At 40.7% G+C, this 26,898-nt stretch overlaps 1 protein-coding gene and 1 long non-coding RNA gene across 3 annotated transcripts in view; one reads left to right on the top strand and one right to left on the bottom strand.

The window, feature by feature from the left end:
* The window catches only part of LOC116964909, a 38,000-nt gene extending 23,968 nt beyond the window's left edge, over positions 1 to 14,032 (bottom strand). Inside the window, exons 1-2 of the long non-coding RNA XR_004409026.2 lie at positions 13,940 to 14,032; positions 11,926 to 12,002 (exon numbers count right to left, since the gene is read on the bottom strand). This is a non-coding gene — a long non-coding RNA (uncharacterized LOC116964909). The remainder of the gene's footprint in view (positions 1 to 11,925; positions 12,003 to 13,939) is intronic.
* Positions 14,033 to 14,456: 424 nt separating this feature from the next.
* GLRA1 (glycine receptor alpha 1) overlaps positions 14,457 to 26,898 on the top strand; it is a 41,546-nt gene continuing 29,104 nt past the window's right edge. For both annotated transcript variants that reach the window (XM_033006116.2, XM_033006115.2), the window contains exon 1: positions 14,457 to 15,452. In XM_033006116.2, coding sequence (XP_032862007.1) covers positions 15,397 to 15,452 — 56 coding nt within the window. In that variant the 5' untranslated portion in view covers positions 14,457 to 15,396. The remainder of the gene's footprint in view (positions 15,453 to 26,898) is intronic.

The following is a 26,898-nucleotide window of genomic DNA, read 5'->3' as shown; positions in this document are numbered from 1 at the left end:
ACACTACTTTCAACGTCTAGAGGCAGTGTGCAATGTCAGGTTTCCTGGGTGCTTGATCATCTGGACAAACCAGCTGACCAACTCCATTTCACCTTTCCTTTTCTCATCTAGAGGTCAGTGAGGTTCTGTGTGCTCATCTTGCCCCAAGGAAGAGTAATCAAATGTCACCTGTTGGCCATAACCTGAGAAAATACTCAACTGTCATGCAAAGTCTTGAACAGTTAACAGTAATTAAATCCACCTTGGTATGTTCATATGGAAATTGGGCCTAAATACTATTAGGGGTTTCGGAAGCATTCAAACAAAGCACTTGAACAAAGAATAAACGTGACAACAAAGAGAAGCAGTAGTAGCTGCAAATTAATGCCTCCCATTTCAGAGTGTCCTGATGCAAATGGAAAGCAGCAGTACACAACAAGCAGCAGCACAAAAAAAAAGGGGCCAGGGCACAATAGCGGGTATCCCTTAGAGCACTGGGATCCCTGGGATTTCTTCCTTACACCCTTTGGCTTATCACACACGTTTCTCCAGAAATTCTGCAGAAGATTTCAGGCAGTACCTTGAATTACTTTGTCTTCATACTCCCCTGCCTGTTGGCATCTGTTTGAGACAGAAGTCTAGGCTAAAGCTGGATTTACTGCAGTGTTTCCAATGTGCTAAGGTTGTATGTGTTGAGATACTCTAAAGCCCAACAGGGACTTCCATACCATGAAATCCAATCCATATACTTTTTCTCATCTTTTACACACCTTATTATTTGCTGACTGAATTCAATCTCCAACTACTCCATCAGGAATACATAGAGAACTGGGTCTGCCTGCAACACATGAAGCTTCTCTGCTACCACAATTCAACTGGTATGAGGTCCAGATACACTCCCCTCGCTGATTAAAGAGACAGGATTCATCTGGCTGCTCTGTTTTCTACTGCAGCAAAAGACTGTTGCAATCGGATCTCTCCTTCCCTCCAGCCTACTCTCTGCCTCCATCCTTCACATGCTCCACCCCAAATCCCTATAATTAATATTAAACGTTACAGTTTTGTCCTATTAACACAAATTGCCCTTTCCAGAGGCACATTAAAGAGTTACCACTGGGGATTTCTTCTCTCCTTTTACAATTTTACTTCTGTGATCAGTGTTGTCTGTGTCTCTCACTAGCTCCTAGGGGAAAGGAGTGGGAGGGAAAGAGAAGACAAACACTTATTAGCAACTCCTTTGAAGAGTTGGAGACTGTGAATTAAACTGATTCTTAACTCCCATCTTATCAACAAGACAGGTTACCCTTTTCTCCCTCCTGCTCCTATGGGAATGGCAATTGGGAATCACATAAATCACATACCTAAAGTGTCACCTAAATAATTTACTGAGCAACACAAATCAACAGAGTTTCTCTGAATTTCTTTGTAAGGGTGGGGTGGGTTTGTTGCTCAGTGAGAAATACATGCACATAAAATAGAGCATATAGACATGCAAGTGTGGGGGTGTATGTGCATTCCCATTTGTATGACCCTTCCAGTTTGATTCTTGCAACAGGAAAGAAATACATGTATTGACCCTGAGGCAGCTCTAGTTCCCTTCCCAGCCAGGTCCTCTGTGATATTTTATCCCTGAATTCTTAAGGGACATTTAGAGACAAACCTGACTCAAACACATCACGTGTATTCAGCATCACAAGGGCTGGCAGAAAGTACCCATACTACCATCACCAACACACATATCACCATGCAAAAACCCACACACCACAACCAAACTTCTTCAAGTGCCCACTCTGACTCCTCGTTAACAGTAGTGTCCAGAAGTACCACAATTCCAAAAGAGAAGTGCTGGTCCCTATTACAAACCCCTATTCACCACCAAAATCTTTGGCCATCTACAAATTTGGTAATCTGTCAAATATATTCCACACCCACAACACTTGTTTTCCCAGAGACAACTGGAAGACAGCTGAGAGTCTCCTTCCTGAAAGCACCAGCCCCAGGGGAGATTCTGACCAGCTGATATCATTGAGGGCATTGGACAAAGTAAAACAATTTTGAGCCTGTCAATCAAAGTGAAAAGAGGCATGTATGTTATCTGGTTTATTAAAATACTCTGTAAGTAAATGGTTATTTCTGGGGCTGTGATGGTAAATGGATAACTGAATTTAGAAACTCACAACATCACCAAGAAAATCTGGCCAGTGACAATTATCTATGACAGCTCATCATACTAATTAAAAAACAGTATAATCAAAGGATTTAAAAATCTATGAAATAAGATGAGTGTTTACAGTAAATAAGCTATTTATAATCATGATACATTTATTTAGTGAACAGCAAGCCTCTTATAAAATCTAAATTAAATGCAGAACTACCTGTAGACACATGGCATTCATTTAAAACGTTTCAGGATGCAGCAGCATTTTCAGCAAAGAGAACTTAATCAGTCCCTTGAGCTTTCCCTTCTTCTACTAGGACAAGGAAAGTGCAACTGTATTGATTTCTAACATACCGCACTGCCACGTGAGCCATTTTATTGGGCCAACAAACTGTTTAACAGACAAGGTCCCAGAGGTCTCGGGCTTTATACAGGAGCATAGACACACCCTTTGTAGATAGTTGATGTAATGTTAACTGGAATTTACCAGAGAATACATCATATTACCCAGTGCCAGGGGCAGAGCCTATACTTCAGTCTGCCTTAAGTCCACTGTAACACCTTATTTCATTTGTTTATTACTCTGTCTACCTTCTGCTGTTATGGTAATTTTTATACTGGATTTCTCCTTAGCTTTTCAACAAAACAGTGCAGACTGAGGAAAATATGTTGTTTTACCAATGTGAAAAAAGCATCCCTCTGTATAATTTATGTAGACATTAACCTGTTCCTAGTAATTCTTAATGAAGGTTTAGATTCAGCGGGGCTGGGAGATGTGTCTCTTACACTTCCCAATGAAATGTGTTCAACTTCATCCAGGTTATAAGTCCCCGGAAACCACCAGTTCCCATAAGCTCATAGAAGTTCTCAAATTTCTACTCAATTGTAATTAAGCAGCTGCTTGGGCACATTCTTAGGACAGCAAAGGCTCACCCAAATGTAGTCATTCCTGCAGCGTCTTCAAGTTCTCAGATCCAAGATTTTGGGGGCTTTCTGGGATGCTGAGACTTGCAAGAGACTTTTCTAGGACTCCCTAAATATGCCAGGAATGTCACTTAAATAAGAAGCAGCCCATCTCCAAGATCTGAAGACTATTCGCATGTGGGATAAAGTACTGTGACAGCTCATCTCTGAAAGCCATGAAGTGGTTCAAATCTAAATGCCAGTTCTTTATCCCAGTAGTTGCCCAGAGGTATTCAACAAGCAGGACAGCTGCAATCTAGCAGCCAGAGACTTTAGAACAAGAATGCTTTCTAGTTTAAAAGTCCAGAAGCAATAAAGGTCTTCTGAAGAGACAGATGGCACTTTTACATGGGAGAAAGGTTTTTGAAGTTCTTGAATATTTCTGGGAATTAACATGGATATCTTTGAGGTGGGACACAGAACACAGCCCAGATTTGCAATCACTTCCCTGTGAAACACTCCAGCAGATAGCTTGAAGGTACCACACAATACCTTTCTGAAAATGAAGAAACGTCTGCCCGTTTTTGGTAGAGGGTTAGAAAGGGGAAACTTCTACCAAACCAGCAGGAACGTTTCTATATATGAACTACTCTCTAGGTTTCATATCACACTACATGTAGCATGATATATACAGATTAATACAGATTACCTGCTATACTACCAAAAGTTTGGGAGCTACAATGTTATGCTGGGTTTCCACAACATGTCAAAGACAGATGTTATGTTTTCAGCTTATATCTTCTATCCAGAAAGCCCATGCAGGTGTTACTGGTTATTTTTTATGTATATATATATGTGTATATATATATATTACATACACACACACTCAGATATATTACATTATTTTTTTACTTGTGAGTGTGTGTGTGTGTGTGTGTATATATATATAAAATATTTTGGTTATTTCTTCACAGGAAATTCAGCCAGCTCTCAAATACCAAGAGAAATGCATTAGAATACCTGGTGTCTATACAATAAAGCTCTCAAAAATTTAATTCAGTAACTAAGCTTTGGCCCTTTGACAGAGTTATTCCACTTCAAATAATATGAATACAAAGAGTGCAATATCAGAAATATCTCCAATGTTTTTTGTCCACACAGAAGTCAGGTGAGTCACCACGGTTCTGTTTCTCCCTATAATACTGAATTAGACTGCTTCAAACCAGCACTACTCCCTGCTTTATTCTCCCTATCACAGGCCAAGATGGTTTAAGCAAAAAAAAAAAAAAATTTTTTTGTGAAATAAAATTCTCCACTAGTTGAAGGGGTTGATATTCCCATGGATCAGTTATCTGGGAGGAGAAGGGGAAATTTCCTTTCACAAAGAGATGATGAAGAGCAGTCTCTCCTAGACAATGACATATTACATGAAGAGTTTAAAAGTTGAGTTATATTTACACTTCCATGTGCAAACAGAAATGTGCATGGACAGGTTTTAGCATCTGCCACATTCAGACAATGAGCCAAAGGAGAATACAACAGCACAAGCTTCTTCGGTTCCCACTGAAAGATGCCCACTGATTTGATTTACTGCCTTTTGTTTCCAGACGACAGCTTCATAGATTCAGTAATCAAGCAGCAAATGCAAAGTGAGGCCATGTCTGGTCATAGGCATGGAGATTTAATGAGAGGATTGTGATTCCCCATGTCTCAGCCAAGCTGTTTCTCACCCTCAGTGTTCCATGTCTTCCCTGAAACCTAACAAAGCCTTTTCTCTCTGCAGAGCCTACATAAATCACTTTTGTCCAATTCAATTGCCTTGGTAGAGAACTATTTTCATGGGGAGGGAAAGCTATATAAAAGAAAAATGCTGGCATGGTGCAACATCACGAATAGGCTGCAATTTCTTTTCTCTGACTTGTCCAAAGGAAATGCATAACAACACTCCAATTTTTTACCATAAAGAATTGTATTGGTGCATGGAAGAAAAATCAGAGCTAGCATATTTTTACCAAAAAAATCCATTCTGTTTACATCCTGGGTTTTATGCTTCCATTCCTTTCAATAAATAGAAACCACTGATGCTTAGCAGGAATTTGCAAATGTTTTGCAACTTTCATCTTTGCCAAGCATGCAGCAGGTAGAGGCGGCAACAAAACAATACTGCAAAACTTGTAATCAGTAGCACTTTAGTGCCTTTGAGTGAGCTGAACTGTAGACACAGAAGCTACCTGCCTTAAGAGTCATTAGATACACCATTATTTAAATATTTTGAAGAGGGAAAAGAATTTTGATTCTGGTAGAAAATGCAGTTTTGCAGTTAAGGCAAAAACAATTCTGATCAGTGTATTTCTCCAATATATGTCTTTAGGTATACTCACTGTGCAAAAGAAAGATCATTAACCCTTAGTATCTTAGGAAAATCAAGATATTCCATTCACTAAATGTGCCAGTCATTCAGAGAAAGTTCCTCATCAAGTACTATGATCGGGTAGAGTATGTACAAGCTTGCTTCAGAGAGGAATGTTCCTTTCATTCAGATTATGCAGAACACACGTCAGTGAAGATGACTACCAAATTCCCTTTCCCGGATCCAATGAGTAGTCTACACTGTCTAATATCTTTCTCCAATGGGTGAATCAATAGTATCACACAAAATGTGGAAAACAGAACACACTGAACAAACTTCGCTGCCATTCTGTGGGGGAAATTTTGCCCAAGCCCTAGGCAAACAGTAGGCTGAGAAATGTCATGAAAGAGGGCTTGTACCTGTCACAGGGCTTAACTCATCAAGCTGCAAAGAAGTATACAGCCCAGGGCAATAACAAGCTACTTTGTAAATATGTTAAAATCTCTGTTCTCTGTCTTTCACCTGAGGCAAGATATACTGCACCTGAGGCAAGGATTTTAGGTGAGGTAAGAATTTCAACTGGCCCACAACGCAGCTGAGATTTTCAAATGGTACCTTTCACTTCCACTAGAATTTCCAGAAACAGTTATTGGTAAACCTAGTGCAGAAGTGCCCTCAGTAACCCAACCCTACATCAGCTCTCTGGCTGAAATACAGGGGTAAAAGCAAAATGTTTTTATGAAGACCAGACAAGTAGCTCAATTATATTTTTGCAAGTCCACAGGGCCACAGTTTCAAACAATAAAATAAAATACAGCTAGGTAATAAGTCTTTTGCATAATGACCTCTCAGAATCACTGCTTACCTCACTAGGGAATGACTTCTTTGGATGGCAATGAAGCAGCCAGAGCTGCCACTCCTCATGAGTAAAATAACTTCAAAGTGCATCCACTAACTTGAACAATTCAAGAGGACTGTGATACTGAAGCAATAACCAAGTTCTATAAGAGGGAGGCCCCTACTGTTACTTTTTATCTCAGCAGTGCTATAGAATGTGAAGGCATCTCAGATAGGTGAAAAGCCCTTTCTTCTGCTAATGCAACGTGAAAACCTAACCTATTATCAGCACTTTCTGGTGCATTGGAAACTGGGGTCGTTAACATGAGCAGTTCCATACCTCCCTTCAGAGTCAAAAAGCTTCATTAAAGTAGATGGAGGATGAAACCTTTTTTATTCATTAAAAGAGGGATCCTACAGGGCTTTTTTTTAATCCTTTAGATGTCTGACATGCAAATATTTCCATTGCCAAAAGCTTAAAAAAAAAAAAAAAAAGCTGCAGCTTGTTTCTTTCACTCCAGAAGATAAATTATGCTTCTTGGTCCTGTAAGTGAATTGGGGCATGTAAGAGAATGTTTCAGAAGCTAAACATTTGGACACTGAGGGGCCACTTCATTATCACTGGCTGTTGCCTCCTGATTTGCTTTCTGACTCTGCTGTTCATAGTCAAAATTTTCCTCTAACAAGTTCCACTTCTTGGTGTCTCACACACACAATTCTGTTGAATTCACAAGATAAATGAAGCAGTGAAAGTATGCAACATATTTGTTTCCCTCTTTCTCTTCTTATGTTTTTGTTTGGGTTTTTTTTTGTTGTTGTTTTTTTGGTGTTTTTTTTTTTTTTAATCCATGTCAACAGGAATGAAGAGGGTGATGTGAATAGCTCTAGGTTTGCCCTGTACGCTTCTACCTCTGTGTAAACATCTGCCAAAACCTAGTGCCTCCTTACCTGAAAATAAATAAATTGTTTCTTTTATTTACAAGCAAGGTACAAGGTAGAAAATTTCAATTTCCTGCAACACTTGAGGGCTGCTAAGGCAGGAATGATGGGCTTCACAAAAATAAAAGCTAAGATATTTCCAACAGCTGCATGATGTTCAGCAATTGGCAAGTTCTGGCAAGACTGGCTGTAAAAGCAACTTTGGCTTGGTTTTAATTTACACAGTAATGTAACCAAAAGAGTTTTATTGGCCAAGAACTTTGAAAGAAATAGCACTTCTCGGTATTCAGGGATTCCCTGGTAATTATTCTGTACAGGTCAAAAAATAATTAAATTATGACCTGCAAATCAAGCTTCTAATGGAAGTAGCTGTGTATTTTTTTTTTAGGGCTACAAGGTCCATGCTGCTTTCTTACTACCTAACACTACATAAATTATAACGATGACAAGCCTATGATATGCAGCAAGACTACTCACAGCTCAAGTGTCATTATATGATATATGAGACATGGAAATTTATTAATAAATCAGTACTGCTAAAGGAAAAACGACCATCCATTCTACTTTATTTCCTCTTCTTCAGGGATTACTGTTTTAACCTGATTCATGCACCTGACACAGGAGGCAAACACACATTCAGGTCAGGAAGACCTGAATGCTGTACTCAGCAAGCACTTCACTCGGCCTTCTGCAGACATACAGCCTGTCATGAAGCCATCCTTGCACAGGGCTTCTCACCTCTTCCAAAGAGTCCGTGATCAAAGACTGAATATCACTAGACTCATGGGGGCTGTGTTTCCTGTGATGAGAAATCAATTCAGCCCCTGATCTACTTGTCAAGAAATATATTGCCCAGTAGCATGAAGGTTGAGGGCAATCTATATAACTTTTTTTTTTTTTTCTTCAGAGAATGATGCCAGGCAGGATACTTCATGTTTAAGACACGCAGCATACAGTGTATATATATGCCCTTACATGAAGGGAAAGCTTAAGTGCACTGGTAGAAACAGGACAGTAAACTTAGATGCACCATGTGGGCACTTCTGATGAACACAGTACAGGGAAGAAGGAGGATATGTAGACGTGAGCAATTCTGCACAGGACACTTCTACTTGACTATTACACACATTTATGAAAACACAAATATTGTATACAGCAGCAACACACCTTGTTTGGGTGGATGGATATGGGTGTGCATGTCTGTAAAAAAAATCTTTCCTGGCTCAAAGTATCAAGGTAAGTGTTCTTCTAGCTTAACAAAAAACAAACAAACAAACAAACAAAAAAAAAAAAAAACAAAAAACAAAACAAACAAACAAAAAAAAAAAAAAAAAAAAAAAACAAACCAGCTGATAGTTAGTTGTCTGGCCCCTGATTCCTGCAAACTGTTTTTCATCTACTCTGTAACTTCAGCTTTGGGCCATCCCATCAAGAGCTCAAATTGCCAGTAATGTACCCTGGACTTCTGTGTGTCTCAAGATTTCTCATTTTGGGTGCAGGTCCTAAGCAAGGGTCCTTATGAAACCAGGAGATAAATTTATAAGGATATACCATGCGTGATGCAGTATTTCATAACAAATAAGGTCCGGTGTATTGACCAAATTCAACTTTATTACTATTTCTAAGACAAGCTCTATTTCTATTGTTACACCTATCACTTTTTAAACAAATGGGGCAAAAGACTGTCGGTGATATTTGGTCTGAATTTCAGCCAAAAATATCAGTCACCTACACCACAAATCCCTTAGCTCCATCCCTAGTGGCCCTTCTAACCTTGGTCTGTAAGTTCTGCTCAGTTTCCTATGCAAAACTCTCCAGTGGTCGTTTTCCACAGATCCACTACATATCAAACCAGAATTTATCAAACTTCTCACTAGAGTTTAATTTTAAACATATTTTTGGAAATACGGATAAGATTAATCTTTACATTAATTCCAGTGAATCATTTCATCTGTATATCTTTTCAGTAAAAAAAACCTCGACTAAACACTTGAATTTACAAAACATTGCAGGAACATTTTATAGTGTTATTTTACCAGCAAGAATTAAAAATAAAATAAAAATAAGGTGCCCCAGGTCCTCAAGTTTCTAAGAAAAATGTGTTTAGTTGAACCATCTTACACAGAAATAGCTTACTACACATGGACATTAACTGAATAGGAATTTACTTTATAGAATCCTTTGTAAAATTTCCTGAACTTAACCTTAATTTAAAATTCGTTTCTCATTTGTTCAGTGTCAAAAGGCAAGTAGTGCTGCTGTAGCAATTTGCATCTCTGTCTTTGGAAGCACAATCCAAGTTCTTGGGGCACTGTTTCCTCATTAGCCATTCTCCAAAGAACAAACTGACAATAATGGATTTAGTATTCCCAAGATACGCTGAGTGTACTTTACTGCTATGCTAGTCACTACTTCACTGAAAATCCTGTAATTTATTTGGGGAAGTAAGGCAGTGTGTGTGCATGTTCAACTTGAAGGAGTTTACCTCCACATACAAACTAATTATCAGAATTTTCATTTTAAAAAGGTGAGCAAAAGAAACTAAAAAATGACCCTACCTGCTATAAAATCATGAGATGAAAAACAGCTCAAGAATTAAATCAACCTGAAGTTCTGAATGAGGCTTTAGGTTAATTCTCAGCATAAGGTGAATGTTCATCTCATCACAGAGTGATTTCCAAGGCCTTCTGGGTTCCCCTTGTTTTTAAGTGATTCTATCAACTATCAAAAAGAAAATGAACTCACAGATTACCAGTAACATTGAAAGATTCATTTTGTTCACAAAGGAGAGAAGAAATTCACTTGCATTCTTCAAAGGGAAAGGATCAGGGAGGAACTACATGAAGGGAACTGAAGGAGCAGATATTCCCTGACTTCATAGCTAGGAAAAGAATGAAGAAAAGGGCATGGTTAGAAAGTAGATTTTTTTCAGCCACAGAAGACTTGTACCTACTGACAGACATATCATTTGAATAAATATTACTACTCATACACACCCTTTTCTTGCAGGTGTTCCCAAATTATAGTTGAGTGCTAAAGAGCAAATAAAAATGTTATGATTTCTTTTTTAAAGTATTACGTCTCCCATGGCTCCCATTATATTCCCTAAGAAGTCTGATTTGATCTTTCCTACCAAAAGGTCTCATCTGTTCCTACTGTACAAGGAATCAATAGAAGACATATTGAAACAGAGACTTATGGTTATAGGTGCATTTCAGTAACTGTTCTGGGTCAGATCCAGCCTTTGACTGGTAATTAATAAACATCACTAATTTATTCTTTGTTATTTATTACCGGTCACTCTATGAAGAATGAAATTTGGAAAGCCTCAGACATGGTAACTGAGCTTTTGGGAGAGGAGATAAGCCAGGAGATTATATTTTGCACAGTTGCCTTATAGAATTAACCATGACCTCAACTCATCCCTTTGTTCAATCTATGTCTTTGGCTTTCAAGGGATCTTGTGGCAGTTCCATATTTCAGCACTGGGGGTACAACATCGACTGAGCAACATGTAACAGCAAGTCCTTCTTCAAGAGTCATAGCTTGCAAGTACCCTTCAAGGTCATGATCATTACTGTCTTGGCAAGACTTTATTAGCCCTCATGAACAGAGAGCCCAAGGCAAAGGTGTTATTTTACAAATTCTTTGTCATATCCCTGTCTTTGTCTCCCTCCACAGCTGTATCTCATCCTACCAGTCACTTAATGGCCCATTCTTGATTACATTCATATCCTGTTTCTGGTAATCAACATTTGTAGAATATCCAACCACAATACCACTGATGATTAAGATCTCATATAGAAAACATCAGAAGCCAGTAATGCCTGGAGAGAGGAGAAGAAAAAAAAAAAAAAAAAAAAAAAAAAAGCCAGTTGTCCATCTATCTAAAACCCTAAAAACACTAAAGAACAAGTTGAGAGAAACAGAATAAAACCCCACCAGCTGCACTGGCTGAACTCAGTCATTACAGAGTCCTTAGCCATCAGTGCTAACTGAAAGGCAGGATAAAAATCAAATTCACCTGCAGTGAAAACAGTCATGAGATTATTATAAGACAGCATCAAAACCTAGGTCTCTCATAGAACAAGTGTCCTCTGCTCAAATTCTGAAGCTCCAGGAACTTCCTTTCCAACAAGGTAAGCCCAGAACTACACAGAATTCAGTCCCATTTGTTGGATGTTGAGACAGTGACATTTCACTGTCAGCCACATCTTTTAAAATGTTGACCTGCTCCAGAAAGTTTAAATGCAAATCCTGACCTTTTAAATGAGAAGACATTTTACCCTACTCCAGCAGTTACCCTCCCATAACCATCTTTGTGGTGTCTTATGTTAAACAGGATTCACCACTCAGCCCAGAAAGCCGACACAGACACTTCACAGACAACTTCAGTTACAGGAGTTTTACAAGATTCATCTACTTTGAAACAAACTAACAAAAACAACAACAAGGTGAACACGTAGCAGGTAATTATAATTTTAACAGCCTCATTTGACATCATAAGTTATCTCCAACTCTGTCATTTGTACAAGTAACACCAGAGAAAGACAAATGCCTTTCAAAACCTTTTGGACTTTGCTTGAAACTTAAGAGACCTGACAAGTAAAAATGACCAAAAATTCTCCCCCCAAAAAAATAATCACAAAACACTGCAGCAAAACCAAGCAGAGAGCTAAAACCCAATCTAAGAGCACGCTGGGATAGACCCAGGGAGAGAAGTCCTGCCAACCAGTACTTGATGGCAAGGGTTACTTACAGTAGTGGTGATAAAATTGACTTCCAGCCATTATTAGAACTCCAGACCTGATTTCTACTTTATCTGACCTTAGGTTCCTGGAAAGCAAAAGGAAACTAAAAATCAGGCATTGTACAGAACCAATGTGGGTAACTTCACCACAGACATCCCCCTATAGATAGGTTTTAGTGGGGACTGGTTGGCTGTTTCTTGAATCCCCTGGGTTAAATCAGAGGATGGGAACTCTAAGGATCTGGATCCACCCTGACCAAGGTCTGACACTTGCAAGAAGCACATACAGGGCACTGTACCAGGGCAAACAAGTAACAACTGCCTTAGCACCAGGAGGAGATACAAGAGCATATGATCTAGAGGCAAATATCTCCAGACACAAAATAAAATTTAAAAAGAAAAACAAATTTTAAAAAGGAATAGACAAGGAAAGTTTTATCCAGAATACATTGATTTTCTAGTCACAGCAAAAACATAATGCAGAAGGTGCAGGTAACTTTGGGGTCCTCCTGATAAGATATGTAAAACTCACATCCTTTATGTTCACTTCTTTTTTTTATTTTACTCCCTAGTCTAAATCATCTTGATGTCTAGACCTGCTCCGAACATCTATTGTAACCTGAGTTTTGCCTCCATTTACCCAAATGGCAAAGCAAATAGTGTTCCTATTTCTGCCCAGTGAGAAAAAAATGCTTGAATACCAGCAGAAGAGTCCTTGGGCCCATGTAAATCACTAGGTCACCATTACCATCAGAATAGATGACAACAGGTAAGTTCTTTCCCTGGGAAAAGCAGCTTTGAGACCCTGCAACAGGAATAGCTGTGAAACTTCTTTGTGCTATATACACACAGATTCATCTGCTTTCTTGATCTTATGCACAGCCACCCTGCCCCTGAATCCAAGGGTGGTACAAGGAGAGGAAGTGGGGACAAAAGGAGACAAGTCTGAATTCCTTTGGTATAAAGATCAAACTTACAACCAAGGGACAAGTCACATGAGAGTCATACTTCTTACAGACCCCATTTGTAAGGGAACCAGAAGGCTGACTAGCCCCTAGATTTAACTCACAGATGCCAGGAGGCGATTATGCCTCCTGCTCTTTGTCCTGTTTCTCAGCAAAAATGCTAAGAAACATCATTTATCTCCTGTTGTACAGGTTCTGTTAACACTCCCAGTTTGGAGCTCCTCCTCTGGTCTGTCAGCACACTGAAGCTGGAAAAGCACGGTGACAGTGGCTCATCCATGAGGGGATAAATATCAGGAGAGGGAGTATAGTAAGGAGCCAGCAAGCAGCAGGCAAGAAACGCTTCATAGAATCACATCCCCAAGAATCTACATGAGTTGAAATCAGAGTCAGTTATTAATCTAGCTAGACACTGAGATCCAGCAGCTGGAGTAAATCAGATTAAACTCCTTCTGTATCAATGGCTAGAAGCCAAGAAGGTCTTTTTTCCCTTTTCTTTTGAATGATAACCCAAGGGATATTTCTGTCTGCTTAGTTAAGTAAACATACTGCTTAAAACAAATAAAAAGAACAGATCAAAAACATCAGATGAATTTTAGTGTGGTAGTAAGGTCCTTTGAGACACAACCCAAAGTGAGAATAAAAATGTGGTTATTTCCTAGCCTGGGGGGGTTACAGTAGTGGCGGAGTAATCAGTCCATTTCACCTCCACCCTCCAACATGGGATGAGTCTTTGAACATATTAAAGACAGCTCAAAGGGGGTTAAAAGAGACTCTTTCTTTGCCATGGGGAGATTTGCAAAGCACAAGACAAGTAATCAAAATGGAATTTAAGGAAAAAACTCCCATTACACCAGGACAAGAGAGAAGAAAGTAATCCTAGATTATTTAGGAAACTGAAGTTTTCATTTCAATTCTCAGAAGTTGATGAGAAGCTGAGCAGAGTGACACACTAACAAAGTGACTAAGGAACCCATTCCTCCCCGCCCCAACCACCTCGCTAAGCACCCTGCAAACACAGCTGGAGCTGGGATAAGAAACTGCTAAATGCTCCTTACCTGCCCTGGCCTTGGTGGCTCTGATGTTTGCCCAACCTCTTTGCAAAACCAAAGGGAAAAAAAAAATAATCAAAGAAAATTTAAAAAAAAAAAAAAAAACAACAAAAAAAAAAAACACAAAACCCAAAACCACAGATGTTCCTTAAAAGCCAACAGCAACACATAGTAACTGCTAGCCAAGCAGATCTTCCACGAGATGGAGACTTAATGCACTTACGCTTGCCCTGTCAAGGGAGACGATTTCAGACACTTCTTAAAAAGACAGCAATTCGAGTTAAAAAAATTGAAATAAACCAAAACATATCAGCGCTTTAAAGGTTAACAGCTTCTGCTGAACAACATGCGTTTATCCAACCACATCCTAGAGTAGTTTTTTCAGCCCTGAGACCAATGAGCACAGCTAAGAGGAGGGCCTTGGGATGGTGAAGAGGCTGAGTTACCCCCTCCCCTCTGCCTTCCTTCTCCACCTCCCCCTCTTTTTTTTTTTTTTTTGGTGGGGTTTTTTTTGTGGTTTTTTTTTTTTTTTTTTAGTTTAGTAAATTAATGCAGCAAGAAACTCCCAAGATCTGGCGAGTCCTAGCAGGGGAGAGAGGGCAGAGGGGAAATGAGATGCATTAGGACGACACTGAACCACTTTCTTTCCGAGCACAATGGGAGTGCTTCCCAAGAAACTTCCCCTTCGCTCCCCTCCGCTCTAGCCCTGAGCAATGGGACACCTTCCCTACAGCAGCAATAACTTATTCGGGAGGAAAATAGCCCAGGAAACAGGGATCAACAGCAGCCAAACAGCGGGCAGGAAAGCGACACAAGCGGGACTGCAGCACAGCTCTACACTGACAAATTCCTGTGGATGTAATTAGGAAGACACCCCGGCTAGCAGCGGAGATTAAAGCCCTGGGCTGTTGAGGGTCGTGTCCCCCCCCTCCCATCTTACCCCCCACCACCTTGATGGCAAACCTACACCCCCTGCATCTTCCCGCTCTCGCCAGCCTGATGTCCGGAGCGAGATCCCGCTGAAGGGAGATTTCGGTGCGGGAAGCCTGGTCCTCCGGCCCCCAGCACCACTGCAGTGGCGGTGGCGGGGGCACAGGAGGAGAGGAGGGACGAGCCGAGGCAGCGCGGGAGCGGAGCCGCCGGCCGCTCCGCAGGCGCCCGCGGAGCGCCGCGCACCGCCACTGTCCAGGGTGCTGAGCGCAGCCGCCCGGCGGGCGCTGTCCGGGGTGCTGAGCGGAGCCGTCCTCTCTGCTGCTGGCCAGGGTGCTGAGCGGAGCCCTCCCGGCCTTCCCCCTGCCCAGCCCGCCTCGGGAGGGGGGGGCTCGCTTCCCCCTACCAATTCTCCCCAAGTGCCCGGTTACTTTATTGGCCAACCCCACCGGCCCACCCCTCACGGAGTACAAAAAAAAAAAAAAAAAAAAAAAAAAAAACCCCACAACAGCAAGAGAACTGGAAAAAGAAAAATGTGCAACGTCAACGCGCTCGGAGTCTACGTGTGGGAGACGATCGTTTTCTTCAGGTAAGGCTCGGCTTTACGGGGGGAGTGTGCGCGCAGCGGGAGCTGCCGGGCCCCCAAGCTCAGGGCACAGCCTTAGGACAGCGGCGTTCCTCCTTTCTCGAGCTGCCTTTTCGCCTCCTCTCGGTTCCCCGAGACTGGCTTTCGCACGGCTCTGGGCTTGGGACTTTCCGCGGCTTTGGGAGTTACTCGGTTTAATTAGCACCGCAATCTCGCTAACCGCAGTGCTGAAAACACCGACCCCGGCTGGTTGCAAAGTGACAACTAGTGGCGGCTGGGAATGCTGCACTTGAATTTGCCCGGGTAAATATTCCCACCTCGCCCCCTCCCCATCCTCAGATTGCAGGTTAAGGTGAGTTCTGTAGGATGCTTTCACTGCATAGCTCTGTGGGAGTCGTTTTCAAGGAGGGCTTACCTTATCTCCTCATCTTGCTATGTCTGAAGCCACTAGAAGCAAAGAAATAATCTCCTTTCCCAACTTTTTTATTTCATATTTTTTTCAACATCCTTCCCTTACAGAATCTAGGTGAAAGCCAACAGGGATATGGGGAGCTTTTTGCTATTATATCCATTATTGCCTAGCTGTATTTTGTCTCTCTTAGATGTGTTCAGTTTCTCATTAAGGCTAAAGTAGGAGATGGAACAGTTTTAGTCTTAAATAATTGTTTCTGGTCCATCTCTCTTTGCAGTGCCTTTTTTTTTTTTTTTTTGTCCATTTAATAAAAGAAATTGGAAGGTAGAAACTCTTCTGTATTTGCATGAATAACTCAGCCTGCTGTAGCAAGTGATAGATACCAGACACATGAAACAGAAAAAAAAAAAAAAAAAAAAAAAACAACCTGCTTTCATGACCTGAACTTGCTCATCAGTCTTAGACTTCATTTCAGTTGCATGGCTCTTACTTCTGCATTTCTGTATTTTAACAAAGTCTTGTAGTTTAATGGGAAAGAACAGACATTATTTACATATACATCACTGGTGTAATACTTATTATTTTATGAATCACAGTAGTAGACCTGCTGATACTGGCCCAACTTCTCTAGCTGGCAGCGTCTTTCCTTTTGAAAACTAAAGTCTTTCCCCAGGCATAAAAATTGGGATATCCCCACTTTTTTTTTTTTTTTTTTTGTAATTCCACAGAAAAATCAAAGACAGCAAGATTGTAACATGAACTCAAAGCATTTAATGCTTATGTTAGGTAAACCAAGAAAGAAGTTCTAAAAATAATTAAAATCATCAGTAACTGAAAAGAAATGCACAACACCCAATACACTTCAGAGCCATCATTTCCCATCTTTGGTCACAAGTATAGAGCAGCACTGCAGAATACAGTAGGGTAGACTAACAGAAGGCATATCTATGTGCAATAAAGTCTGCTTAAACATTGTTTAACTGAAAAGAGATTTAAAAAAATAAACAACACATACATGCTCTGGAATGCTGTCCATAAATAAGCTAGAAGACAAAAGGGGAAAAAAGAGTGGGGGACACGCACACATTTCCAGGCTTGAGTTTCCCACAGCCCTGGAATTAAAGTATGTGTCTGGCTCTCCTCTGAACTGCCTGAACAAGTGAAACTGGTATATACTTGTCTTGCTGATCCTGTTCTATGATGCACACTTATGCACCACACAACACATATGAGTACTTACAGATTCTCAGCACATCAATTAAAGTCCTGGGCATTCAAAACCTTGGTAAACCAGTCCTTTCGGGTTCTAATGTAAGTGTCTATACCGTTATAAATTATATACATATACGCACACTTGTGTTCTATATGATTATGTCATATTACATGCAAAAGGTGCATCTGGAATGTTAGTCTTCCTGAAATTAACATTTAAGAAAATTTAAAAATGCTTTAATCCACTTACAGGGATGCACTGAAACCAAATTTCACATATATATATATACTGCAACCATTTTCCAAGCAAGCAAAAATTCAGTAATCTTTGCTCAGAACTCACACTAAACAATGTTTTTCTTTTTTCTCCTGCTTTGTGTTATGTGTTCAATTTATTACAGGCCAAAAATCTACCAGCCTTTCTGGTCCGGGAATAGCTTTGCTATTTCAGTTTCAGTAAGAGAAGTTTATTCAGTAACAGTCATTCATAAATTTAGTGTGCCAATTGCTCCTGAACTCAGTCATACATAATGTTTAAAAACCCACAAGCTGATAATCCAATAATCCATAATACAAGTATGCATTGCTTTAAATTACAGTGTGTACCATACTTTATTGCCAGTTTGTAGAAAATATTCTGGAAAGAGAACCCATTACATGTTAGCACATAAACCACAAAAATGAAGAAATCTAAAGTCCCAAAGGAAAATTATATATAGCCAAAATAGGAACTAAGACTAGATCTGTTGCTTAATAAAAATGTCCTTTACCAGCCTTTTAAAAAAAAACAAGACCCTGTGGGAAAGAGTAACAGCTGGTGTGTGAATGCAGACACTATGGAATTGCCAATATTATATTTGTTTCTGTTACAGTTGGGGTGATTTTGAAGGAAATTGCAGTAAGGGATTTATTCTGACATGCTTTTCTTTATGGAAGAGTATTTTCCATTTTGCTACCTGCCTTCTCAGTCTGCAGTCACTTAGCTGTGACTAAGACATTTACCGAGAACCTGGACAGAGGCAGGGATGGAAACTGTGTTGCAGTGGAAGATGAAGAGTCTTCTGACAGACAGACTGCTTGACCAACCTTTCCTTACACATATTTGAGGAAGGAAAAATGTTATTTCTTTAAGATAAAAATAGATTGGACAATATTTATGCAGCAACTTCCAGATGTCCTGACTATATCTGTGGAGACATACAGAAATGTTCTCCCAAAGTCTAACTACATACAATGAATGTTCATACCCTGCTTCAGTTATGAATTCTTTCATGCAGAACAAAAAGATACCCCCTAACCTGTGATGATCTTGCCTGGATTCTCTGTTGTACCATCGCATTTTAATAGCTGTAGTGGTCTAGAAACACCACTGCATAAGCCTCAGGGTAAGAATGCATCTTTTACAAGTTATGAGTTAAAAGATAGCCTAGAACTGGCACCTTACCCAACTGAACACCATCCTGTGAGGCTTTGAAATTGTTTGGGCCTGATTCTTGTCCTAATTGCACTTCTGTATATCAGGAATCAGCAGCATGACCTTCACTGAATCAAGATTAGAGTTGGCCCCTTCTGAACAGCAATCTGTCAGCTAGCAGGAGTGATTCAAGGCTACTGCTCCAAGTGAATCACAGGCTAAAATCTGATGCCAGACTCAGACCCTACTGGATTGCTCTAACCAGCATTTTTATATTCCCTCCTGTCCATAAGAGCTCTTCAATTGCAGTTTTTAAAACAGTAAGATGCCATTGTGAATATGATGCCTCTTTGTAGAAAGACAGACACTTTTTCCTGAAACAAACATGACAAGTAAAGTAAGTGAATGGAAAGGTGCTGATTTCAGCCCCTTGAAAATACAAAAAAAAAAAAAAAGAAAATACAGTGGAAGGAAAAGGAGACTAATGTGCATGTTATCTCCAAACCTTCTGTCATAACTCTCAAGTGCTAGGTAACATTACAGAGGTACCTGTGAATGAAGCACTAACCAGAGACTTCCAGATCTACAAGCTAAACAACGTAGCAAATATTCTCAGTAGTTAAAGAGTATTTTCCTCACACAAACTGAAATCTACTAGAAGTTGTGCCTTATGACTTGTTGTGCCTCTGCTGAGTCTGTCAGCTCCTCCACAAAATAAAAATGATTTAACAAAGGTTTGAACTAGAGGGATCTAAGGACACTCTCTAGCTTCTTCAGTCTGCAACCTGTAATAGCTCGATTAGAGACCCTATTAAAAGGGTTACGTATTCAAGGTTTGAAAATGTGATGAGGTAGACAGTTCTACCTAGAAACCCTTGTAAATCATTCACAAAGAAAGATTAAGTTGGTGTCCTCCCAGTAGAAGCACAAAATGTTTGGGACCATGCCTTCTGCAAGGACTTTGATACACACTTTCATCCATCCGTAATTATTGACTTGCATGTTAGGCAACTAAGACAAATCAACATAAAGCATGCAAAACATTTTCTAACACAGTCTAATCTTACCCTTCCTCTCTAAACAACTGACAAACTACTCCAGATCTGCTCTTTGCACAGATCAGAACAAAAGAATGGCTTCATATATATCTGGGAAAAAGCCATTTCCCCTCCATCATGTTGGGTGCACAGAGCAGGAAAACCATAGCTGATCACCATACTTAAGAAAAACATTGCAAAACACATTGCTGTTTCTCACATGTACTAATAAAATACCCTTTGTCTCTGAGGCACTGGTGCTACACAGATTTTTAAGTAATATAGGCTGGCTGTCCACCTTGACTCCCACTGAACATTACCCTATACAGCCACAAATCCCACTGGCAGAACACATTTACTGCTCAAATGCCTGGAGGTAGCTGCTTCTAGAAAGAGATTGATATGTGGAGGGAATGGTAGGATCCTGCCCTTACATGCAAGAGCATTAGATCATATGATCTGTCTACAGAGACTTCCTTCAGGAACAAGAATTTAAGCATGGGAATTTTGTCCCCCCCTTATTCCTCTTCTGCTGTGAAAGAGGTGTTGGAGACCCTTATGTATGAAGCAAGTCAGCAGCAAAGGGCCCTCTGACTCTAAGTGTCTCAGATTTAATAGCACAGACTAGAGGCGAAGAAGTTTGTTCTGCTACTAAGTGATTCAAGTCAGAAAGGAAAACACTTGTAAGCAACAGCCCACTGCAGGTTCTCTGGTCTCGGGCAAACACTTTCCTTGTCGGCTTATGAAATTCATCTCACTAAATCCTCATGAGCTGACTTGGATAGAAAAGGATCCCAACATCTGAATTAAGATGTTAATCAATGTCCAAAATTAAATTACTTTACTATCCCAGTAATCATTCATCTGTAATAGAAAACCAGCAGAGAAGTCTGTTCTCATTTCATCCTAGTATGTGGGTTAAAAGGGCTCTCCTAATTTCAGTATTGAGAACAAGATGTGAGACCACCTAATGAATATAATTGCTATTTAGGTACTGATGAAAGACAAGCATTTTAAAAATCACAACATTCAAATCAAACCCACAGCATTTAAATACATAAAATCATCTGAACTTATTCAGAGTTTTGCTTGCTAATTTTGTATAACCTGGAGCCTTTCTGAGAATCCTGAAGTTACTAGTATCCAGATACCAGATAGGCTGATAATGCATTTTGTCTTTTGTTTTATTTGCCTGTACCAGCTCTCACTGCTGTGGCACATTAAGTCAGGCTTTTATTATTTCCAGTAAATCACCCTCTTGATATTATTACCTTGCATACTTTCTATTGACCTTTATCTATCAGCAAGAGCACAATGATTTCTAGACTTATGAAGTATGGTTACGCATGTGCACCTCACACCTTTCAAGAAAAATGGCTCATCATATTCTTTCACATGTTAAAAATGTCATTCCAGCATACACTCCCTACCATGGTTTGATTCAAATTTTCTTATTGACAAATCATTCCAAGTGGTTTTGATAATTTCAATTTGAGAGAAAAAAAACAAAACAAAATTAAAAAAACAAAAACAAAACAACAAAAAAACCCAAGTAAACAAAAAACAACACACACACACAAACAACAAAACAAAACACTACAACTTGGGATAAATGAAGCAAAAAGGAAAGAGCAAGAGAAACAAGAATTCCTCCTGCTGCATCAGTGTAAAGCACTGGAAGGATGGTTAGCAGCCATGACCAGACAATTCAACACCTGTCTGGCTCCTGACTTCTAGACCTACTTGCACAGAGCAGATGCATTACACTCAGCATAATAAAATACTGCTAAAGCAGGTCAGTTCCCCTTAAAGAGGAGGGGAAAAAAAAAAAAAAAAAAAGAACTTGCCTCTTTGTTTCTGTTACCTTTTCCCCAATGTATCCAAGCAATTTACATTTCTGGTTATGAAGCCAGATAACAGAAACCTTTTCCCTTGAGGGGAGATGGTTTGAATTGATATTTCTTAGCCAAGATGATCGGTTGGTACAAGATGAGGTAGTCCCCTTAACCTCTTGGGAAACTGCTGATCTGTTTTAGCTAATCTGGTCCTGGAGATCTGCATGCTTTGATCCCGCTGATGCTATAGATCAGATACACACCTCAAGCTGCTCCTAAATCTCTCTTGATACTTCAAGAGACTGATGCACAGAAACTGGAGGAGGAAAAAATAAACAAAAAACAAACAAACAAACAAAAAAAAAAAAAAAAAACAAAAAAAAAAACAAAAACACACACCACACAGAACAAAAACCAAAACCCAGAAATATAGCTTTTGTCCCCTTGGTAAGGCCAAAACACAGAGAGGGCCTGCAGAGAACAGAAATAGATCGAGACAGATGCACCCGTCATTTACACGCACTGAGCATTCCCCATTATGCAGACAATTATTTCATCCATATAATGCACCACGGTAAGCTGCTGATTTGGGGACTGCACCACATCTGTCTGGTACATAGACACAGTTGGCATCCTGTAAATACATCTCTGCTGGATCTAAGTGCCAGCTGAGAAAAGCATAAGAAATCTTAATTTACCAAACCCCACGAAATTTTGATTTTGAGAGGGAGGGGAAGACAAAAGAATACACTTTTGCACCTGTTTTCCTTTTGATTTCTCCCTCTCATCCTTGCACTGTGTCTCACAGTTCGCTAGGGGAAAAAAAAAAAAAAAAAAAAAAAAGAAAAAAAAAGACAAGACAAAAAACCCAAATGCCTTAGCAGATAGCCAGGGAACTCTTGTTTTTATCAATGCCTCATTGCAGTGTGGGTAAAGGGGGAAAAAACTACCAAGAGGTTGCTGAGACAAGGAGTGTCGCATGCATGGAACAACAGGGCTTGCAGTGCAATCAATCATCTCACAGTCTGCCTTCAGAGGAGAGCTGCCGACAGCAGCTCCCCTCAGGCTGCCCTGCGAGCAAGAGATGCCTGCCCTGGCGACCACTGGCCCAGAATGCAGATCCTGTCCCCAGTCCCGGTGGGGCCGGAGCAAACACACAAATCAATAAGAAGCAACAGAGGTGGAATCAATGGTGGATCAGACCATGATTGCATGCGGCTGGTTCAGCAGCAAAATGCAGCTGAGCCAGAAACCATGCAGAAAAATCCAACAAAATTCATGACTTCTCACCTGTACCCAAATTCCTTTGATTTTTTTTTCCCTTCTTTTATTTCAGATAATGCAAGCAAAAGGACGCTTTATACAAAGCCCCAAACACAGGCCCCTCCTCCCCTCTCTTACAGCAGAGGTACAAAACCTGAAAACACAGAGGGTCAGCTGTTAACAGCACCCTTTAAAAAAATCTTTAGCTCCATATGTCCTTGTTGGTGCCAAGAGCCCCTGTGCAAGAGGGATCAAGACCCCCCATTACAGCAGAATCTGTGCATCATATGTATTACCAGTTGAGAGTAAGGAAGCAAGATGCTCTGAATTTCTGGATGAGGCAGCTTTTTCTTATCTTTCAAGAACTGCAATGACAGGCTGTGGACAAAAAAAAAAGTGACTCTGTGGGGTATCTTTACAATCTTTTCTTTGTTCACTGCCAGTATTTTCACCCTCTGGAAGCACTGCCAAGCAGGGCAATAGATCCTGTTATTTCCACACACACAGTCTGTTCGTTTTTTTCCTGCACCAGAGATCCCAAGATCTGATCTGCAAACTGTGTGCATCGCACCTCTCCTGCCACCCCACGTGCCTGAGAATCACAACCATCCTCCAGCTTCCAGCCCCATCCATCACACAGGGCTCTGGGCTCAAAGATCAGCTCCCAGCAGCGTAGTTGACAAAATACAAGTCTCAAACACAACCTGCTCTCCTGTACCAGCACGGGCCCTACACCACTGCCAGGGTTGAAAAGATGGGGTTTTTAGTCAGGGAGCCGAAGGAACCAAAGTCAGAAGGCATCTCGGGTGGAGAGGAGAAAATCCCTCCTGAGCAGGGGACCCAGACCTTAGCCATTCATTCCAAAAATAACATTTCATCATAGCTCACGAACAAACTGATAGATTACACCAGGAATCATGGGCAGCACAGAGGGAACATTCATCTCCAGCAGGGCATTTGTGTTGCAATGGCAACAACTAATTCCATCAGAAAGTATCAAAATGAGTTCTCTTATCTCACAACTCATTTTACACAGTACAAAACACATACATCAGAGCGCCCCGGTTTTACTATGAGACCCACAATTTTGTAGGCAGGTTATGCTCAGGAGGCCTTTTCAAAGGATCTGTAGCAAAAAGTTTCAGTAGATAAAACTTGCCACCACTCTGCACTGTATGTTACATCTCTTTTAAAAGAGCTCTATTCATACCACTTCTGATCTTTTTTAAAAGAGAGTAGTTACAATATTCTGATCCAATCTTAATGAGCAGCATAAATCCTTAAACTAAAACTAATTTTTAAAAAGCTGCTGTAGCAAGCTATTTGAGCTGATGAAAACACAACTGATAGGGTGACTGCAGAGCTATAGATAGAAAAGCATCCACAATTTCTCGTAATTCTCTGACACTTGTCTTGTGGGTGATCTAAAACCTTCTGACATCAGTTGAGGTTCCCACCACAGTTCTCCACCCAAACACTAAATCAAGAGCACATCAGTGAAGAGAATATTGTTACCTAGAATATGAAGCTTCATCTTGTAAAGACATTTTCCCCCCTTTATTTACTGCATTCAAGAAGGTTGTTTATGCATAACTTTAAATATGTGACTAGTCCCCCTGACTTTAAACGGAATATTCAGTGTGTGTGGAGCTAGACATATGCTTTTGTCTTTGCAGGGATTGTTTTATTCCTTTATTTTTTTTTTCAGTGAAAAATGTAATTATAACTTCTTTTTTAAAAACTCTTCAGTATATGCACACGTAAGAGTCAGTGCTGGTGTTCACTGGATTTATTTCACAAGTGATTAAAAGCTGAGCATTGACTTGTGCTTCTCCATTGTTTGAGTTACGTTTTCAAACCTGTCCCAGTGGCTTAGGATCATACATCTCCAGAGAGTCACTACTTGTGCTCCAGGAGCTATAAATGCTTCTGGAAGAGCGATTAGTTGATAATGTCACTAGAGAAAATGCCTGTGGCTTGAAACTGAATTTAACACTGAATTTAACACCCAAGTTGTTTGGTTTTTTTCTTTTTAATATGCAATAAACAAGAGTAACCACATATGAGAGTTTGAACAACAGTCCTTTTTAGAGTAGGGATCTTGCATGCAACCAAACACTATACCCCCATGCAGTTTGTTGGTCTCCCTGTGCTCTTCCCATTTCAGCTATATACAGAGTGCAGATTTCTCCCTCTGCATACCACACACCCACACAATCCCCCCCCCGCCCCCCCAGCTGACTGTCTAGTCATTTATTATTTTCTTATTGCTCTGTCCAGGCAGCGTCAGCAATTGTTCCAAGTGCTGGTGTCTTTCCATAGAGTTAATCAGTGTAATTGGGTTGTTGTATCGTTCTGGACAGGGTGTTTTGCCATATGGCGTAGGAGCCATGGGCTGCAGAAACGTGGAATAGAGACAATGGAATGCTGCAGTCTGAAGAGGAGATCTTTCTCACCCCAATAAAGTTGTTGCCGCTTTCCGTGGATGGGAATGATCACAGAGGGTTAATTCCCCAAGGCTCATGGAAAAGTGCCTCCCAGCTCCACTCCTCCTGTAGAGCCACAGGGACCAGTAACAACTGTTGTGCAGGACCTTTGGCTGTGTTTTGGAATCCTCTGGGTTAAAACTTTAACTGATTATATCCTGCGACTACTGCAATGCAGTTACTTCTGGTGCAAAAGCTAGAATTGGTTTAAACAGCTCACAGCAACAGAGTACAACCATCCAAGACAGAAATGGCAACATTTAACAAGCTTACTTTTTCTTTCCCATCCCCCTCCTCCCGCCATGAATATGAATAAATAATAGTTTATTGCCCATTTCTTTCTCAGAGTAAAAATCCTTCTTACAGTTTCTCGAATTCCATATTTCACCAGTCTTGCTGTACATGACTGCTTTACTATCCTTTCCCAACATCCAGGTCTGTTCCATCCCTCTGCCGCATAAGCTCTCAGCTGAATTAAGAAAACAGCCAAGTCCAAATTTCTTTCCCACCTCTGAGAATTAATGTTACAAAATCATGCCTATAGCACACCCCACATCCATGCTGCAGGGACTGTAATTACCAGCGGTTGAGCATGACCACATGGATTGCAATCAGCACATCTGTAGCACTCGGAGCTCCTTCTACTCTGCACCATGCCAGGGCAAAAATATAGAATGAGGGCTCTCTTCTCCCCACACACCTCCACTCTTTTATCCTGTCCACCTCTACTGTTGTAGGCCAGGAATTTAGTGTGACAGAGAAAAACATGCAGACAATAGGTTTCATCCTTTTTAATTGAATTGCATATCAATATTGATTGTGCTATTCAATTTGATAGTAAATCTAATCATTAAAAAAAGTCTGCTTGCAGATTCTGCCGAACCTTCCCAGGCCAGCATCTGGCAGCATTTTCTCCAGATAACATGCTGATGGGGTCAGAAATAACAATCTAGGTACAGAGTTTAGGGCTGCTCCTTTTCACCAGGAAAATCTCTCATCTGTCCTTCCTCCCTCTCTCTGGCTGCTGAGGACAAGATGGATACAGGCAGCCCCAGCATCAGCAGAGGCTGAATACAGGCTGGACTCTGCTGAGCTCCAGTCCCTGCTCAGGGGCCTCTGTGACCAAAAGGCACCATCTCAGGGACCAGGGAGATGGTTCCGGGAGAGTTACCGTGGGTAACATTAATCACAAATGACACGATGCCTTTCAGTGCCCAACTATCTGATGTCCTCTTTGTGACTACCCCTCTCAGCCTGCTGGATTCAATCAAACTAAGCTGATGAATTCTCCTCCTGTGTCCCCAGCACCCCACACTGCTCTAGCCTGGCTTTGAAGGTAATGGGGGAAACAGGTGTACTGGTCACCTCAGCCTACCTCAAAGACCTGATGAATATTCCTTTCTCCTGGGATGCCTGCTTACAGAAAACATCACATTTGAAGGACAAAGGTGAAAGCCAGCTCACCTGAGCATATTCCCAACACATGCCTGCCAAACTTTACGATTTGTGTTTCAAAAATAAACAAAGCACCCACTTCAGAAACCTTTGCTGAGCAGCACTGAACTGGCATAGGTAATCAGGTATTTTCTATTTCCCCAGCCTGCAGAGAGCCCGATCAGAGGAATAAACCCTGTGCTGTTCGAGCCATTGACATTGCACCAGTTTACCTTCACAGAGACCTGAGCCTTCCACACTTTGCAGAGACAAATTTCCTCAGCAAACACTTGTTTTGCAACAGTTTGTGATTCTGCTGCCAGACATTATTTTTTGCCCTCAGAATTAATGATTAA

This window comes from Tyto alba, unplaced genomic scaffold, assembly GCF_018691265.1.
Source record: "Tyto alba isolate M040663 unplaced genomic scaffold, T.alba_DEE_v4.0 Super-Scaffold_17, whole genome shotgun sequence".
NCBI classification, from domain to species: domain Eukaryota; kingdom Metazoa; phylum Chordata; class Aves; order Strigiformes; family Tytonidae; genus Tyto; species Tyto alba.
This window is presented reverse-complemented; position numbering and strand designations above follow the sequence as displayed.